The sequence below is a fragment of the Entelurus aequoreus genome, linkage group LG15 (assembly GCF_033978785.1).
Source record: "Entelurus aequoreus isolate RoL-2023_Sb linkage group LG15, RoL_Eaeq_v1.1, whole genome shotgun sequence".
Taxonomy (NCBI): domain Eukaryota; kingdom Metazoa; phylum Chordata; class Actinopteri; order Syngnathiformes; family Syngnathidae; genus Entelurus; species Entelurus aequoreus.
The window spans coordinates 1,431,332-1,449,964 of NC_084745.1; the positions used below are offsets into that span (position 1 = coordinate 1,431,332).

The window sequence follows — 18,633 nt, forward strand, 5'->3', positions numbered from 1 at the left end:
TTTAACAGTTTGTTTGGTGGAGCATTTTGTTTGGTGGAACATTTGTTAGGTGGAACATTTTGTTAGGTGGAACATTTTGTTAGATGGAACATTTTGTTAGGTAGAACATTTTGTTAGATGGAACATTTTGTTAGGTGGAACATTTTGTTAGATGGAACATTTTGTTAGGTGGAACATTTTGTTAGATGGAACATTTTGTTAGGTAGAACATTTTGTTAGGTGCAACATTTGTTTGATGGAGCATTTGTTTTGTGGAACATTTGTAAGGTGGAACATTTGTTAGGTGGAACATTTGTTTGGTTGGAACAATTGTTTGGTGGAACATTTGTTTGGTGGAACATTTGTTAGGTTGGACATTTTGTTAGGTGGAACATTTTGTTAGGTGGAATATTTGCTAGGTGGAACATTTTTTTAGGTGGAACATTTGCTAGGTGTAACATTTTGTTAGGTGTAACATTTGTTATGTGGAACATTTTGTTAGGTGGAACATTTGTTTGGTGTAACATTTGTTATGTGGAACATTTTGTTAGGTGGAACTTTTGTTAAGTGGAACATTTGTTAGGTGGAACATTTTGTTAGGTGGAACATTTGCTAGGTGGAACATTTTGTTAGGTGTAACATTTGTCTGGTGGAATATTTGTTTGGTGTAACATTTTGTTAGGTGGAACATTTGCTAGGTGGAACATTTTGTTAGGTGGAACATTTGTTATGTGGAACATTTTGTTAGGTGGAACTTTTGTTAAGTGTAACATTTGTTAGGTGAAACATTTGTTAGGTGGAACATTTGTTTGGTGTAACATTTGTTATGTGGAACATTTTGTTAGGTGGAACTTTTGTTAAGTGGAACATTTGTTAGGTGGAACATTTGTTTGGTGTAACATTTGTTATGTGGAACATTTTGTTAGGTGGAACATTTGTCTGGTGGAATATTTGTTTGGTGGGACATTTGTCTGGTGGAATATTTGTCTGGTGGAACATTTGTCAGGTGGAACATTTGTTAGGTGGAACATTTGTCAGGTGGAATATTTGTCTGGTGGAACATTTGTCAGGTGGAACATTTGTTAGGTGGAACATTTGTCAGGTGGAACATTTGTCAGGTGGAATATTTGTGGCCAAACAGCTCCATTGTTGTTTCATGTGACCACAGAACTTTCCTCCAGAAGATCTTATATTAGTCCATGTGATGTCAGATGACACAAAAAGTGAGCAGTTTGGCCACAACACCCAGCAATATGTTTGGAGGAGAAAAGGTGAGGCCTTTAATCCCAGGAACACCATGCCTACCTACCACTATGTTTCTATGTACATATTTATTTATTTTAATTCATGTTGGCCAAGGTGGGCGCAATTCAATTTCTTACACACACTTGTTATATCATATGTTAAAACCAACACACAGTCAATTCAAGTTAAAAAGTTAAAGTACCAATGATTGTCACACACACATGAGGTGTGGCGAAATTATTCTCTACATTTGACCCGTCACCCTTGATCGCCCCCTGGGAGGTGAGGGGAGCAGTGGGCAGCAGTGGTGGCCGCGCCCGGGAATCATTTTTGGTGATTCAACCCCCAATTCCAACCCATGATGCTGAGTGCCAAGCAGGGAGGTAATGGCTCCCATTTTTATAGTCTTTGGTATGACTCGGCCGGGGTTTGAACTCACGACCTACCCATCTCAGGGCGGACACTCTAACCACTAGGCCACTGAGTAGGTGTAGAATTCTCCAATGCTGAGGTTGGACTGAAATCCGGGAATTTTTTTTTTAGAATTGTTGAACTAGAACTCACCATTCAGAGGTCCCCATACCGTCAGAGGTCCCCTAAAGGTGACTGTGTAAACAGAGCCATGTCCCCATTAAGTCAGCATTGCCAGAACACACACACACACACGCACGCACGCACGCACGCACGCACACACACACACACACACACACACACACACACACACACACACACACACGCACGCACGCACGCACGCACGCACGCACACACACACACACACACACACACACACACACACACACACACACACACACACACACACACACACACACACACACACACACACACACACACACACACACACACACACACACATTTCCCTGGCCTCTACGGAGTGTTTTGTCAATGTGCTGCATGTGTTGATGGAGAATGCCATTGTTGTATTATTACCATAAGGCCCAAGTCCCCACTCTCATTCAAATCCACAAGTCTCTGTGGATGAACAAAGTTGCTCTTTCAAATGGACGCCGTGTCCTAAAGCACATTTGTCCCTCCTCATCAAGACTCTTTGCTCTCTAAGGCAGGCAGGCGTACATGGCAGCACGTTGTAATAGCAAAGTTGCCCCTTTTGTCTTCAGACCTGAAACCACGTTTTTGCAAAGATGTCTGCTGCCCTCTGGTGGTGATCAAGCAGATGACATGACACTGCACCCTCACTGACTAGCTTTACACTGCAGGCCCTTTTTGGACATCTGACCTTTTTCCAGCTGACTGCAAGTAACATGTCATTTTTACTATGTGGCCCCCATGGGGCCCCGCTGGAGTTGGAGTTCATTTCAAACATGCATGCATACAACATGGGTTGGTGGAACATTTATTTGGTGGAACATTTATTTGGTGGAACATTTGTTTGGTGGAACATTTGTTAGGTGGAACATTTTGTTAGGTGGAACATTTATTTGGTGGAACATTTGTTAGGTGGAACATTTGTTAGGTGGAACATTTATTTGGTGGAACATTTGTTAGGTGGAACATTTGTTAGGTGGAACATTTATTTGGTGGAACATTTGTTAGGTGGAACATTTGTTAGGTGGAACATTTTGTTAGGTGGAACATTTGTTAGGTGGAACATTTTGTTTGGTGGAACATTTGTTAGGTGGAACATTTTGTTAGGTGGAACATTTTGTTAGGTGGAACATTTGTTTGGTGGAACATTTGTTAGGTGGAATTTTTTTTTTAGGTGGAACATTTGTTTGGTGGAACATTTTTTAGGTGGAACATTTTTTTAGGTGGAACATTTGTTTGGTGGAACATTTTTTAGGTGGAACATTTGTTTGGTGGAACATTTGTTTGGTGGAACATTTTGTTAGGTGGAACATTTGTTAGGTGGACCATTTGTTTGGTGGAACATTTTGTTAGGTGAAACATTTTTTTAGGTGGAACATTTGTTTGGTGGAACATTTTTTAGGTGGAACATTTTTTTAGGTGGAACATTTGTTTGGTGGGACATTTGTTTGGTGGGACATTTTTTAGGTGGAACATTTTTTTAGGTGGAACATTTGTTTGGTGGAACATTTTTTAGGTGGAACATTTTTTTAGGTGGAACATTTGTTTGGTGGAACATTTGTCAGGTGGAACATTTGTCAGGTGGAACATTTGTCAGGTGGAACATTTGTCAGGTGGAACATTTGTCAGGTGGAACATTTGTGGCTAAACAGCTCCATTGTTGTTTCATGTGACCACAGAACTTTCCTCCAGAAGATCTTCTATTAGTCCATGTGATGTCAGATGACACAAAAAGTGAGCAGTTTGGCCACAACACCCAGCAATATGTTTGGAGGAGAAAAGGTGAGGCCTTTAATCCCAGGAACACCAGGCCTACAGTCAAGCATGGTGGTGGTAGTATTATGCTCTGGGCCTGTTTTGCTGCCAATGGAACTGCTGCTTTAAATGGGACAATGAAAAAGGAGGATTAGCTCCAAATTCTTCAGGACAAGCTAAAACCACCAGGTCGGGTCTTGGGTGCAGTTGGGTGTTCCAACAGAACAATGACCCGGAACACACCTCAAAAGTGGTAAAGGAATGGCTAAGTCAGGCTAGAATGAAGGTTTTATAACCGGGGCCAGTCGGTGATCACATCCATCTTTCCTTTTGCAGATTTGACGTGGTTTGGGTGTGATTTCGGCTGGGCCAACGATCCGTCCTTCTGCAGGTGGACTTCAGAGGATACCAACTCTCGCTGGCAGATCCAGTCCAGCGGCACACCCACCCTCAACACCGGACCCAACATGGACCATACAGGTGGGCCACTTCCACGATATTACGTTTTGTTTATAAACATAATGTGCATTTTTAAAAAAGGAAAAAATATTTTGTGATGCTAAAAAATATCAATGTAATCATAGTAGTATCGACAAGATACACTCTTGTACTTTGTATCATTAGAGTGGATGTCAGGTGTAGGTCTTGTACTTGGTATCATTACAGTGGATTTCAGGTGTAGGTCTTGTACTTGGTATCATTACAGTGGATGTCAGGTGTAGGTCTTGTACTTGGTATCATTGCAGTGGATGTCAGGTGTAAGTCTTGTACTTTGTATCATTACAGTGGATGTCAGGTGTAGGTCTTGTACTTGGTATCATTACGGTGGATGTCAGGTGTAGGTCTTGTACTTGGTATCATTACGGTGGATGTCAGGTGTAGGTCGTGTACTTGGTATCATTACAGTGGATGTCAGGTGTAGGTCTTGTACTTGGCATCATTACAGTGGATGTCAGGTGTAGGTCTTGTACTTGGTATCATTACAGTGGATGTCAGGTGTAGGTCTTGTACTTGGCATCATTACAGTGGATGTCATGTGTAGGTCTTGTACTTGGTATCATTACAGTGGATGTCAGGTGTAGGTCTTGTACTTGGTATCATTACAGTGGATGTCAGGTGTAGGTCTTGTACTTGGTATCATTACGGTGGATGTCAGGTGTAGGTCTTGTACTTGGTATCATTACGGTGGATGTCAGGTGTAGGTCTTGTACTTGGTATCATTACGGTGGATGTCAGGTGTAGGTCTTTTACTTGGTATCATTACAGTGGATGTCAGGTGTAGGTCTTGTACTTGGTATCATTACAGTGGATGTCAGGTGTAGGTCTTGTACTTGGTATCATTACAGTGGATGTCAGGTGTAGGTCTTGTACTTGGTATCATTACAGTGGATGTCAGGTGTAGGTCTTGTACTTGGTATCATTGCAGTGGATGTCGGGTGTAGGTCTTGTACTTGGTATCATTAGACTGGATGTCATGTGTAGGTCTTGTACTTGGTATCATTACAGTGGATGTCAGGTGTAGGTCTTGTACTTGGTATCATTACAGTGGATGTCAGGTGTATGTCTTGCACTTGGTATCATTGCAGTGGATGTCAAGTGTAGGTCTTGTACTTGGTATCATTAGAGTGGATGTCAGGTGTAGGTCTTGTACTTGGTATCATTACGGTGGATGTCAGGTGTAGGTCTTGTACTTGGTATCATTACGGTGGATGTCAGGTGTAGGTCTTGTACTTGGTATCATTACAGTGGATGTCAGGTGTAGGTCTTGTACTTGGTATCATTACAGTGGATGTCAGGTGTAGGTCTTGTACTTGGTATCATTGCAGTGGATGTCGGGTGTAGGTCTTGTACTTGGTATCATTACAGTGGATGTCAGGTGTAGGTCCTGTACTTGGTATCATTACAGTGGATGTCGGGTGTAGGTCTTGTACTTGGTATCATTACAGTGGATGTCGGGTGTAGGTCTTGTACTTGGTATCATTACGGTGGATGTCAGGTGTAGGTCTTGTACTTGGTATCTTTACAGTGGATGTCATGTGTAGGTCTTGTACTTGGTATCATTACGGTGGATGTCAGGTGTAGGTCTTGTACTTGGTATCATTACAGTGGATGTCAGGTGTAGGCCTTGTACTTGGTATCATTACAGTGGATGTCAGGTGTAGTTCTTGTACTTGGTATCTTTACAGTGGATGTCATGTGTAGGTCTTGCACTTGGTATCATTAGAGTGGATGTCAGGTGTAGGTCTTGTACTTGGTATCATTACAGTGGATGTCAGGTGTAGGTCTTGTACTTGGTGTCGTTACAGTGGATGTCATGTGTCGGTCTTGTACTTGGTATCGTTACAGTGGATGTCGGGTGTAGGTCTTGTACTTGGTATAATTACAGTGGATGTCAGGTGTAGGTCTTGTACTTGGTATCATTACAGTGGATGTCAGGTGTAGGTCTTGTACTTGGTATCATTACAGTGGATGTCATGTGTAGGTCTTGTACTTGGTATCATTACAGTGGATGCCGGGTGTAGGTCTTGTACTTGGTATCATTACAGTGGATGTCAGGTGTAGGTCTTGTACTTGGTATCATTACAGTGGATGTCAGGTGTAGGTCTTGTACTTGGTATCATTACAGTGGATGTCAGGTGTAGGTCTTGTACTTGGTATCATTACAGTGGATGCCGGGTGTAGGTCTTGTACTTGGTATCATTACAGTGGATGTCAGGTGTAGGTCTTGTACTTGGTATCATTGCAGTGGATGTCGGGTGTAGGTCTTGTACTTGGTATCATTAGACTGGATGTCATGTGTAGGTCTTGTACTTGGTATCATTACAGTGGATGTCAGGTGTAGGTCTTGTACTTGGTATCATTACAGTGGATGTCAGGTGTAGGTCTTGTACTTGGTATCATTACAGTGGATGTCAGGTGTAGGTCTTGTACTTGGTATCATTACAGTGGATGTCAGGTGTAGGTCTTGCACTTGGTATCATTGCAGTGGATGTCAAGTGTAGGTCTTGTACTTGGTATCATTAGAGTGGATGTCAGGTGTAGGACTTGTACTTGGTATCATTACGGTGGATGTCAGGTGTAGGTCTTGTACTTGGTATCATTACGGTGGATGTCAGGTGTAGGTCTTGTACTTGGTATCATTACGGTGGATGTCAGGTGTAGGTCTTGTACTTGGTATCATTACAGTGGATGTCAGGTGTAGGTCTTGTACTTGGTATCTTTACAGTGGATGTCATGTGTAGGTCTTGCACTTGGTATCATTAGAGTGGATGTCAGGTGTAGGTCTTGTACTTGGTATCATTACAGTGGATGTCAGGTGTAGGTCTTGTACTTGGTGTCGTTACAGTGGATGTCATGTGTCGGTCTTGTACTTGGTATCGTTACAGTGGATGTCGGGTGTAGGTCTTGTACTTGGTATAATTACAGTGGATGTCAGGTGTAGGTCTTGTACTTGGTATCATTACAGTGGATGTCAGGTGTAGGTCTTGTACTTGGTATCATTACAGTGGATGTCATGTGTAGGTCTTGTACTTGGTATCATTACAGTGGATGCCGGGTGTAGGTCTTGTACTTGGTATCATTACAGTGGATGTCAGGTGTAGGTCTTGTACTTGGTATCATTACAGTGGATGTCAGGTGTAGGTCTTGTACTTGGTATCATTACAGTGGATGTCAGGTGTAGGTCTTGTACTTGGTATCATTACAGTGGATGCCGGGTGTAGGTCTTGTACTTGGTATCATTACAGTGGATGTCAGGTGTAGGTCTTGTACTTGGTATCATTGCAGTGGATGTCGGGTGTAGGTCTTGTACTTGGTATCATTAGACTGGATGTCATGTGTAGGTCTTGTACTTGGTATCATTACAGTGGATGTCAGGTGTAGGTCTTGTACTTGGTATCATTACAGTGGATGTCAGGTGTAGGTCTTGTACTTGGTATCATTAGAGTGGATGTCAGGTGTAGGACTTGTACTTGGTATCATTACGGTGGATGTCAGGTGTAGGTCTTGTACTTGGTATCATTACGGTGGATGTCAGGTGTAGGTCTTGTACTTGGTATCATTACAGTGGATGTCAGGTGTAGGTCTTGTACTTGGTATCATTACAGTGCATGTCAGGTGTAGGTCTTGTACTTGGTATCATTGCAGTGGATGTCGGGTGTAGGTCTTGTACTTGGTATCATTACAGTGGATGTCAGGTGTAGGTCCTGTACTTGGTATCATTACAGTGGATGTCGGGTGTAGGTCTTGTACTTGGTATCATTACAGTGGATGTTGGGTATAGGTCTTGTACTTGGTATCATTACGGTGGATGTCAGGTGTAGGTCTTGTACTTGGTATCTTTACAGTGGATGTCATGTGTAGGTCTTGTACTTGGTATCATTACGGTGGATGTCAGGTGTAGGTCTTGTACTTGGTATCATTACAGTGCATGTCAGGTGTAGGTCTTGTACTTGGTATCATTGCAGTGGATGTCGGGTGTAGGTCTTGTACTTGGTATCATTACAGTGGATGTCAGGTGTAGGTCCTGTACTTGGTATCATTACAGTGGATGTCGGGTGTAGGTCTTGTACTTGGTATCATTACAGTGGATGTTGGGTATAGGTCTTGTACTTGGTATCATTACGGTGGATGTCAGGTGTAGGTCTTGTACTTGGTATCTTTACAGTGGATGTCATGTGTAGGTCTTGTACTTGGTATCATTACGGTGGATGTCAGGTGTAGGTCTTGTACTTGGTATCATTACAGTGCATGTCAGGTGTAGGTCTTGTACTTGGTATCATTACAGTGCATGTCAGGTGTAGGTCTTGTACTTGGTATCATTGCAGTGGATGTCGGGTGTAGGTCTTGTACTTGGTATCATTACAGTGGATGTCAGGTGTAGGTCCTGTACTTGGTATCATTACAGTGGATGTCGGGTGTAGGTCTTGTACTTGGTATCATTACAGTGGATGTTGGGTATAGGTCTTGTACTTGGTATCATTACGGTGGATGTCAGGTGTAGGTCTTGTACTTGGTATCTTTACAGTGGATGTCATGTGTAGGTCTTGTACTTGGTATCATTACGGTGGATGTCAGGTGTAGGTCTTGTACTTGGTATCTTTACAGTGGATGTCATGTGTAGGCCTTGTACTTGGTATCATTACAGTGGATGTCAGGTGTAGGTCTTGTACTTGGTATCATTACAGTGGATGTCAGGTGTAGGTCTTGTACTTGGTATCATTACAGTGGATGTCAGGTGTAGGTCTTGTACTTGGTATCATTAGAGTGGATGTCATGTGTAGGTCTTGTACATGAAGATACCTTCATTCATATTGAACATGTGGACTTTGGCTCCTCCCCAACAGGCGGCTCAGGGAACTTCATCTTCACCTCAGCGACGGGTCTCCAGGAGTCGAAGGTGGCCCGCCTGGTCAGCCCGCCGGTCGCCCCCCCGCAGGCGGACCTGTGCGTGTCCTTCTGGTATCACATGTTCGGCTCGCACATCGGCATGCTGCATGTCAAGCAGCGCCGGCAGACGGCCGACGGGCCCGCCGACGTCCTGCTCTGGACCGTCAACGGTCACCAGGGCAACCGCTGGAGGGAGGGCCGCGTCCTGGTGCCGCGCACCAACAAGCCCTACCAGGTGAAGGATCCCCGTTTGGAGGTTTCAGTACGAAGCCACACGTGGCTAATTGGCATCGTTTTGCTGAAATAAGCAGGGGCGTCCATGATAACGTTGCTTGGACGGCAACAAAACCTGTATGTACCTTTCAGCATTAATGGCGCCTTCACAGATGTGTAAGTTACCCAAGTATTGGCCACTAATACACCCCCATACCATCACACATGCTACCTTGTACACTTTGCTTCTAGAACAGTCCGGATGGTTCTTTTCCTTTTTGGTCCGGAGGACACCACGTCCAGTTTCCAAAAACAATTTGAAATGTGGACTCGTCAGACCACAGAACACTTTTCCACTTTGCATCAGTCCATCTTAGATGAGCTCGGGGCCCAGCGAAGCCGGCGACGTTTCTGGGTGTTGTTGATAAATGGCTTTGGCTTTGCATAGTAGAGTTTTAACTTGCACTCACAGTTTCCAAAAACAATTTGAAATGTGGACTCGTCAGGCCACAGAACCCTTTCCCGCTTTCCCGCTTTGCATCAGTCCGTCTTAAATGAGCTCGGGGGCCCAGCGAAGCGTTTCCGGGTGTTGTTGATAAAATGGCGTTTACCCAGACATGCTTTGTGAACCGTCCGCCGAAAAGATGCACTTCCTGCAATGATACCAAGTACAAGACTATTTGCCTGACATCCACTGTAATGATACCAAGTACAAGACCTACACCTGACATCCACTGTAATGATACCAAGTACAGGAGCGTATCTAGTCGATACTACTATGATTACACCAGGGCCGCGTCCTGGTGCCGCGCACACCAACAAGCCCTACCAGGTGAAGGATCCCAGTTTGGAGGTTTTAGTACGAAGCCACGCTGTTGTCACACGTGGCTAATTGGCATCGTTCTGCTGAAATAAGCAGGGGCGTCCATGATAACGTTGCTTGGATGGCAACATATGTTGCTCCAAAACTTTCCCGCTTTCCCACTTTGCATCAGTCCGTCTTAAATGAGCTCGGGGGCCCGGCGAAGCGTTTCCGGGTGTTGTTGATAAAATGGCGTTTACCCAGACGTGCTTTGTGAACGGGCCGCCTAAAAGATGCACTTCCCGTCCCAGGTGGTGATCGAAGGCTTGGTGGAGAGGAAGAGCTGGGGAGACATCGCCGTGGACGACGTCAAGGTCCTCAATGGCCTCAGTGCCACGGACTGTAAAGGTGAGATCCGGAACACAACACAGTCCTGCGTTCAGATCACTAAAATGATATCGATCCTTGTTTCCGGTGTGGACAGATCCAGATGTTCCCACTGAGCCTATGCTGCCCGAGGACAACTTTAATGAGATCAGTAAGTCTTTTATTCTTATTAAGTAGAACTTTTGAGGTGGAACAAAGGAGGATGTTTTGAAATAGTACAGAACAAACTTCATTATTAGCATACATAGTAGGGTTGTACGCTATACCCGTACTAATTAGTCACAAATGGTACTATACTGCCTCTAAAAAAACAGTTTCCTTTTTCTTTTCGTGACATTGCTGTTTATACGAGCAGAGGAGCATGTCCGGCAGCGCACACGCACAGAGTACTTACAAGCAGACAGTGTTAGACAGAAAAGGGAGAATGGACGCATTTTGGTGTAAAAAGTCAAGATAAATGTGCATCTAAAGTGTTTTAGCTACTTCTAAATCACTAATCCCGGCCTCCATTGCGACAAATAATGTACGTTTTTTATAAGTAGCATTATCACTGGAGGACGGGGAATAGCTAAACATGCTTCACTACACACCGTAGGAGGATACAATAGCTCACCGGCGTCACAATGTAAACAAACGCCATGGGTGGATCTACACCTGACATCCACTGTAATGATACCAAGTACAAGACCTACACCTGACATCCACCGTAATGATACCAAGTACAAGACCTACACCTGACATCCACTGTAATGATACCAAGTACAAGACCTACACCTGACATCCACTGTAATGATACCAAGTACAAGACCTACACCTGACATCCACTGTAATGATACCAAGTACAAGACCTACACCTGACATCCACTGTAATGACACCAAGTACAAGACCTACACCTGACATCCACTGTAATAATACCAAGTACAAGACCTACACCTGACATCCACTGTAATGATACCAAGTACAAGACCTACACCTGACATCCACTGTAATGATACCAAGTACAAGACCTACACCTGACATCCACTGTAATGATACCAAGTACAAGACCTACACCTGACATCCACTGTAATGATATCAAGTACGAGACCTACACCTGACATCCACTGTAATGACACCAAGTACAAGACCTACACCTGACATCCACTGTAATAATACCAAGTACAAGACCTACACCTGACATCCACTGTAATAATACCAAGTACAAGACCTACACCTGACATCCACTGTAATGATACCAAGTACAAGACCTACACCTGACATCCACTGTAATGATACCAAGTACAAGATCTACACCTGACATCCACTGTAATGACACCAAGTACAAGACCTACACCTGACATCCACTGTAATAATACCAAGTACAAGACCTACACCTGACATCCACTGTAATGATACCAAGTACAAGACCTACACCTGACATCCACTGTAATGATACCAAGTACAAGACCTACACCTGACATCCACTGCAATGATACCAAGTACAAGACCAACACCTGACCACCACTGCAATGATACCAAGTACAAGACCTACACCTGACATCCACTGTAATGATACCAAATACAAGACCTACACCTGACATCCACTGTAATGATACAGAGTACAAGACCTACACCTGACATCCACTGTAATGATACCAAGTACAAGACCTACACCTGACCACCACTGCAATGATACCAAGTACAATACCTACACCTGACATCCACTGCAATGATACCAAGTACAAGACCTACACCTGACATCCACTGTAATGATACCAAGTACAAGACCTACACCTGACATCCACTGTAATGATACCAAGTACAAGACCTACACCTGACATCCACTGTAATGATACCAAGTACAAGACCTACACCTGACATCCACTGTAATGATACCAAGTACAAGACCTACATCTGGCATCCACTGTAATGATACCAAGTACAAGACCTACACCTGACATCCACTGTAATGATACCATGTACAAGACCTACACCTGACATCCACTGTAATGATACCAAGAACAAGACCTACACCTGACATCCACTGTAATGATACCAAGTACAAGACCTACACCTGACATCCACTGTAATGATACCGAGTACAAGACCTACAACTGACGTCCACTGTAATGATACCCAGTACAAGACCTACACCTGACATCCACTGTAATGATACCAAGTACAAGACCTACACCTGACATCCACTGTAATGATACCAAGTACAAGACCTACAACTGACGTCCACTGTAATGATACCAAGTACAAGACCTACACCTGACATCCACTGTAATGATACCAAGTACAAGACCTACACCTGACATCCACTGTAATGATACCGAGTACAAGACCTACAACTGACGTCCACTGTAATGATACCAAGTACAAGACCTACACCTGACATCCACTGTAATGATACCAAGTACAAGACCTACACCTGACATCCACTGTAATGATACCAAGTACAAGACCTACACCTGACATCCACTGTAATGATACCAAGTACAAGACCTACACCAGACATCCACTGTAATGATACCAAGTACAAGACCTACACCTGACATCCACTGTAATAATACCAAGTACAAGACCTACACCTGACATCCACTGTAATAATACCAAGTACAAGACCTACACCTGACATCCACTGTAATGATACCAAGTACAAGACCTACACCTGACATCCACTGTAATGATACCAAGTACAAGATCTACACCTGACATCCACTGTAATGACACCAAGTACAAGACCTACACCTGACATCCACTGTAATAATACCAAGTACAAGACCTACACCTGACATCCACTGTAATGATACCAAGTACAAGACCTACACCTGACATCCACTGTAATGATACCAAGTACAAGACCTACACCTGACATCCACTGCAATGATACCAAGTACAAGACCAACACCTGACCACCACTGCAATGATACCAAGTACAAGACCTACACCTGACATCCACTGTAATGATACCAAATACAAGACCTACACCTGACATCCACTGTAATGATACAGAGTACAAGACCTACACCTGACATCCACTGTAATGATACCAAGTACAAGACCTACACCTGACCACCACTGCAATGATACCAAGTACAATACCTACACCTGACATCCACTGCAATGATACCAAGTACAAGACCTACACCTGACATCCACTGTAATGATACCAAGTACAAGACCTACACCTGACATCCACTGTAATGATACCAAGTACAAGACCTACACCTGACATCCACTGTAATGATACCAAGTACAAGACCTACACCTGACATCCACTGTAATGATACCAAGTACAAGACCTACATCTGGCATCCACTGTAATGATACCAAGTACAAGACCTACACCTGACATCCACTGTAATGATACCATGTACAAGACCTACACCTGACATCCACTGTAATGATACCACGATGAGTTTAGTTGTGATGTTCCTCCCCCACTTTGTTCCAGTGGAGGAGATCACCGAGTACCCGGACTTGGTGGAGACCAACCAGATCAGCGGGGCGGGCAACATGCTGAAGACCCTGGACCCCATCCTCATCACCATCATCGCCATGTCCGCCCTGGGCGTCTTCCTGGGCGCCATCTGTGGCGTGGTCCTGTACTGCGCCTGCTCGCACGGCGCCATGTCGGAGAGGAACTTGTCCGCCCTGGAGAACTACAACTTTGAACTGGTGGACGGCGTCAAGCTGAAGAAGGACAAAGTGAGCGTGCAGAGCTCGTACTCGGAGGCGTGAGGTCACGTGGACTTCCTCTTCTCCTTGACGGGAGGCGGACTCTGAGGAGCGCCCGTGGTGCCTCCGCGCAGGAGGCTTGGACTTTTTCTCAGGAGCTGCAGTGACACTGTAGAACCACCACTAGGGGGCACTGTGTACAAAGGTCAATACAGGAAACATGTACAGATAATTTAGATGAAATTTTTATTTTGTATTTTCATTTTTACAATCGGATGCTGGTGTTGAGACCAATTTATTAATAATGTATTTATCATTTTCTGGAAAATAAATGTGTGTTTTTTGTGGGGGGGGGAAGTTTTCAAATTAAAATCCGAACTAAATGAAGCGGCAGACAGGGTGAGTCCTCCACATGATCCATGCTTCTGACAGTGCCTTTAGTACTTTTCTACTGTACTTGCTCTAATTTATGAAGGTCACATGATCATATAAAACACCTGCAGAGTGGGATCCAAGCGTCACGCCTTTGTCTTTTCCTTGTTTGCCGCCAAGAACCACATACATGTTCTACTTTAGACTCTTGTTGTGGACGGTGCTGTGTTCACGTTTCATGTCTCAGGCCAGATAAACTATTTGTAGAGAGCTCCTGAAACTAGGAGGATCCAAAACCACCATAGAACTCACGCTAGCTGCGGCTGCAGACACTCTGAAGTACACAGCGCCCTTTGAAGAGGTGCCACAGGAAGAGGTGGCCATCTTGAAGAGGTGTAAAAGGAAGAGTGGCCATCTTGAAGAGGTGTCACAGGAAGAGGTGGCTATCTTGAAGAGGTGTCACAGGAAGAGGTGGCCATCTTGAAGAGGTGCCACAGGAAGAGGTGGCCATCTTGAAGAGGTGCCACAGGAAGAGGTGGCCATCTTGAAGAGGTGCCACAGGAAGAGGTGGCCATCTTGAAGAGGTGCCACAGGAAGAGTAGCCATATTGAAGAGGTGTCACAGGAAGAGGTGCCACAGGAAGAGTAGCCATCTTGAAGAGGTGTCACAGGGGTGATTACAACGGAAGTGAAAATACTGCTGAGAGTATGGCAGGTTTTGGTTTTGGTGAGGGTTAGTGTCAGGGTTAGTGTGAGGGTTAGTGTGAGGGTTAGTGTGAGGGTTAGTGTGAGGGTTAGTGTGAGGGTTAGTATGAGGGTTAGTATGAGGGTTAGTGTGAGGGTTAGTGTGAGGGTTAGTGTGAGGGTTAGTATGAGGGTTAGTGTGAGGGTTAGTATGAGGGTTAGTATGAGGGTTAGTGTGAGGGTTAGTGTGAGGGTTAGTATGAGGGTTAGTATGAGGGTTAGTGTGAGGGTTAGTGTGAGGGTTAGTGTGAGGGTTAGTGTGAGGGTTAGTATGAGGGTTAGTGTGAGGGTTAGTATGAGGGTTAGTATGAGGGTTAGTGTGAGGGTTAGTGTGAGGGTTAGTATGAGGGTTAGTATGAGGGTTAGTATGAGGGTTAGTGTGAGGGTTAGTATGAGGGTTAGTGTGAGGGTTAGTGTGAGGGTTAGTGTGAGGGTTAGTATGAGGGTTAGTGTCAGGGTTAGTGTGAGGGTTAGTGTGAGGGTTAGTATGAGGGTTAGTGTGAGGGTTAGTGTGAGGGTTAGTATGAGGGTTAGTGTGACGGTTAGTGTGAGGGTTAGTGTGAGGGTTAGTGTGAGGGTTAGTATGAGGGTTAGTGTCAGGGTTAGTGTGAGGGTTAGTGTGAGGGTTAGTATGAGGGTTAGTGTGAGGGTTAGTGTGAGGGTTAGTGTGAGGGTTAGTATGAGGGTTAGTGTGAGGGTTAGTGTGAGGGTTAGTGTGAGGGTTAGTATGAGGGTTAGTATGAGGGTTAGTGTGAGGGTTAGTGTGAGGGTTAGTATGAGGGTTAGTTTGAGGGTTAGTGTGAGGGTTAGTGTGAGGGTTAGTATGAGGGTTAGTGTGAGGGTTAGTATGAGGGTTAGTATGAGGGTTAGTGTGAGGGTTAGTGTGAGGGTTAGTATGAGGGTTAGTATGAGGGTTAGTATGAGGGTTAGTATGAGGGTTAGTATGAGGGTTAGTGTGAGGGTTAGTATGACGGTTAGTGTGAGGGTTAGTATGAGGGTTAGTGTGAGGGTTAGTATGAGGGTTAGTGTGAGGGTTAGTATGACGGTTAGTGTGAGGGTTAGTATGAGGGTTAGTATGAGGGTTAGTGTCAGGGTTAGTATGAGGGTTAGTGTGAAGGTTAGTGTGAGGGTTAGTGTGAGGGTTAGTATGACGGTTAGTGTGAGGGTTAGTATGAGGGTTAGTATGAGGGTTAGTATGAGGGTTAGTGTGAGGGTTAGTATGACGGTTAGTGTGAGGGTTAGTATGAGGGTTAGTATGAGGGTTAGTATGAGGGTTAGTATGAGGGTTAGTGTGAGGGTTAGTGTGAGGGTTAGTATGAGGGTTAGTATGAGGGTTAGTGTGAGGGTTAGTATGATGGTTAGTGTGAGGGTTAGTATGAGGGTTAGTATGAGGGTTAGTATGAGGGTTAGTATGAGGGTTAGTGTGAGGGTTAGTATGACGGTTAGTGTGAGGGTTAGTATGAGGGTTAGTATGAGGGTTAGTGTCAGGGTTAGTATGAGGGTTAGTGTGAGGGTTAGTGTGAGGGTTAGTGTGAGGGTTAGTATGAGGGTTAGTATGAGGGTTAGTATGAGGGTTAGTATGAGGGTTAGTATGAGGGTTAGTGTGAGGGTTAGTGTGAGGGTTAGTATGAGGGTTAGTATGAGGGTTAGTGTGAGGGTTAGTATGAGGGTTAGTATGAGGGTTAGTGTGAGGGTTAGTGTGAGGGTTAATATGAGGGTTAGTGTGAGGGTTAGTATGAGGGTTAGTATGAGGGTTAGTGTCAGGGTTAGTATGAGGGTTAGTGTGAGGGTTAGTGTGAGGGTTAGTGTGAGGGTTAGTATGAGGGTTAGTATGAGGGTTAGTATGAGGTATAGTGTGAGGGTTAGTATGAGGGTTAGTGTGAGGGTTAGTATGAGGGTTAGTATGAGGGTTAGTGTGAGGGTTAGTGTGAGGGTTAGTGTGAGGGTTAGTATGAGGGTTAGTGTGAGGGTTAGTATGAGGGTTAGTGTGAGGGTTAGTTTGAGGGTTAGTATAAGGGTTAGTGTGAGGGTTAGTGTGAGGGTTAGTGTGAGGGTTAGTATGAGGGTTAGTATGAGGGTTAGTGTGAGGGTTAGTATGAGGGTTAGTGTGAGGGTTAGTATGAGGGTTAGTGTGAGGGTTAGTGTGAGGGTTAGTATGAGGGTTAGTATGAGGGTAAGTGTGAGGGTTAGTGTGAGGGTTAGTATGAGGGTTAGTATGAGGGTTAGTGTGAGGGTTAGTGTGAGGGTTAGTGTGAGGGTTAGTATGAGGGTTAGTATGAGGGTTAGTGTGAGGGTTAGTGTGAGGGTTAGTGTGAGGGTTAGTGTGAGGGTTAGTATGAGGGTTAGTGTGAGGGTTAGTATGAGGGTTAGTGTGAGGGTTAGTATGAGGGTTAGTGTGAGGGTTAGTATGAGGGTTAGTGTGAGGGTTAGTGTGAGGGTTAGTATGAGGGTTAGTGTGAGGGTTAGTATGAGGGTTAGTGTGAGGGTTAGTATGAGGGTTAGTATGAGGGTTAGTGTCAGGGTTAGTATGAGGGTTAGTGTGAGGGTTAGTGTGAGGGTTAGTGTGAGGGTTAGTGTGAGGGTTAGTATGAGGGTTAGTATGAGGGTTAGTATGAGGGTTAGTGTGAGGGTTAGTATGAGGGTTAGTGTGAGGGTTAGTATGAGGGTTAGTATGAGGGTTAGTATGAGGGTTAGTGTGAGGGTTAGTGTGAGGGTTAGTGTGAGGGTTAGTATGAGGGTTAGTATGAGGGTTAGTGTGAGGGTTAGTATGAGGGTTAGTATGAGGGTTAGTGTGAGGGTTAGTGTGAGGGTTAGTATGAGGGTTAGTGTGAGGGTTAGTATGAGGGTTAGTATGAGGGTTAGTGTCAGGGTTAGTATGAGGGTTAGTGTGAGGGTTAGTGTGAGGGTTAGTGTGAGGGTTAGTATGAGGGTTAGTATGAGGGTTAGTATGAGGTTTAGTGTGAGGGTTAGTATGAGGGTTAGTGTGAGGGTTAGTATGAGGGTTAGTGTGAGGGTTAGTGTGAGGGTTAGTGTGAGGGTTAGTATGAGGGTTAGTATGAGGGTTAGTGTGAGGGTTAGTATGAGGGTTAGTGTGAGGGTTAGTGTGAGGGTTAGTATAAGGGTTAGTGTGAGGGTTAGTGTGAGGGTTAGTATGAGGGTTAGTATGAGGGTTAGTGTGAGGGTTAGTATGAGGTTTAGTGTGAGGGTTAGTATGAGGGTTAGTGTGAGGGTTAGTGTGAGGGTTAGTATGAGGGTTAGTGTGAGGGTTAGTGTGAGGGTTAGTATGAGGGTTAGTATGAGGGTTAGTGTGAGGGTTAGTGTGAGGGTTAGTATGAGGGTTAGTGTGAGGGTTAGTATGAGGGTTAGTGTGAGGGTTAGTGTGAGGGTTAGTGTGAGGGTTAGTATGAGGGTTAGTATGAGGGTTAGTGTGAGGGTTAGTGTGAAGGTTAGTGTGAGGGTTAGTGTGAGGGTTAGTATGAGGGTTAGTGTGAGGGTTAGTGTGAGGGTTAGTATGAGGGTTA

The 18,633-nt window shown here is 44.5% G+C and overlaps 2 protein-coding genes across 5 annotated transcripts in view; both read left to right on the top strand.

The window, feature by feature from the left end:
• The window catches only part of plod2 (procollagen-lysine, 2-oxoglutarate 5-dioxygenase 2), a 397,088-nt gene that overhangs the window by 300,106 nt on the left and 78,349 nt on the right, over window positions 1–18,633 (top strand). The gene's annotated exons all lie outside the window — the stretch shown is intronic.
• On the top strand, window positions 3,666–14,512 carry LOC133629692 (neuropilin-1a). Its single transcript, XM_062020591.1, has 6 exons — window positions 3,666–3,796; window positions 3,880–4,023; window positions 8,889–9,166; window positions 10,258–10,354; window positions 10,431–10,484; window positions 13,774–14,512. Exons 2-6 carry the CDS (start codon window positions 4,011–4,013, stop codon window positions 14,058–14,060), a joined length of 729 nt encoding a protein of 242 aa, XP_061876575.1. The 5' UTR covers window positions 3,666–3,796; window positions 3,880–4,010; the 3' UTR covers window positions 14,061–14,512.

Bases quoted from the DNA above. Each gene is read 5' to 3' on its own strand.
- LOC133629692 (XM_062020591.1), top strand. The intron at 9,167-10,257 runs GTGAAGGATCCC...TTCCCGTCCCAG, and splicing joins GCACCAACAAGCCCTACCAG to GTGGTGATCGAAGGCTTGGT. The intron at 10,355-10,430 runs GTGAGATCCGGA...CGGTGTGGACAG, and splicing joins CAGTGCCACGGACTGTAAAG to ATCCAGATGTTCCCACTGAG.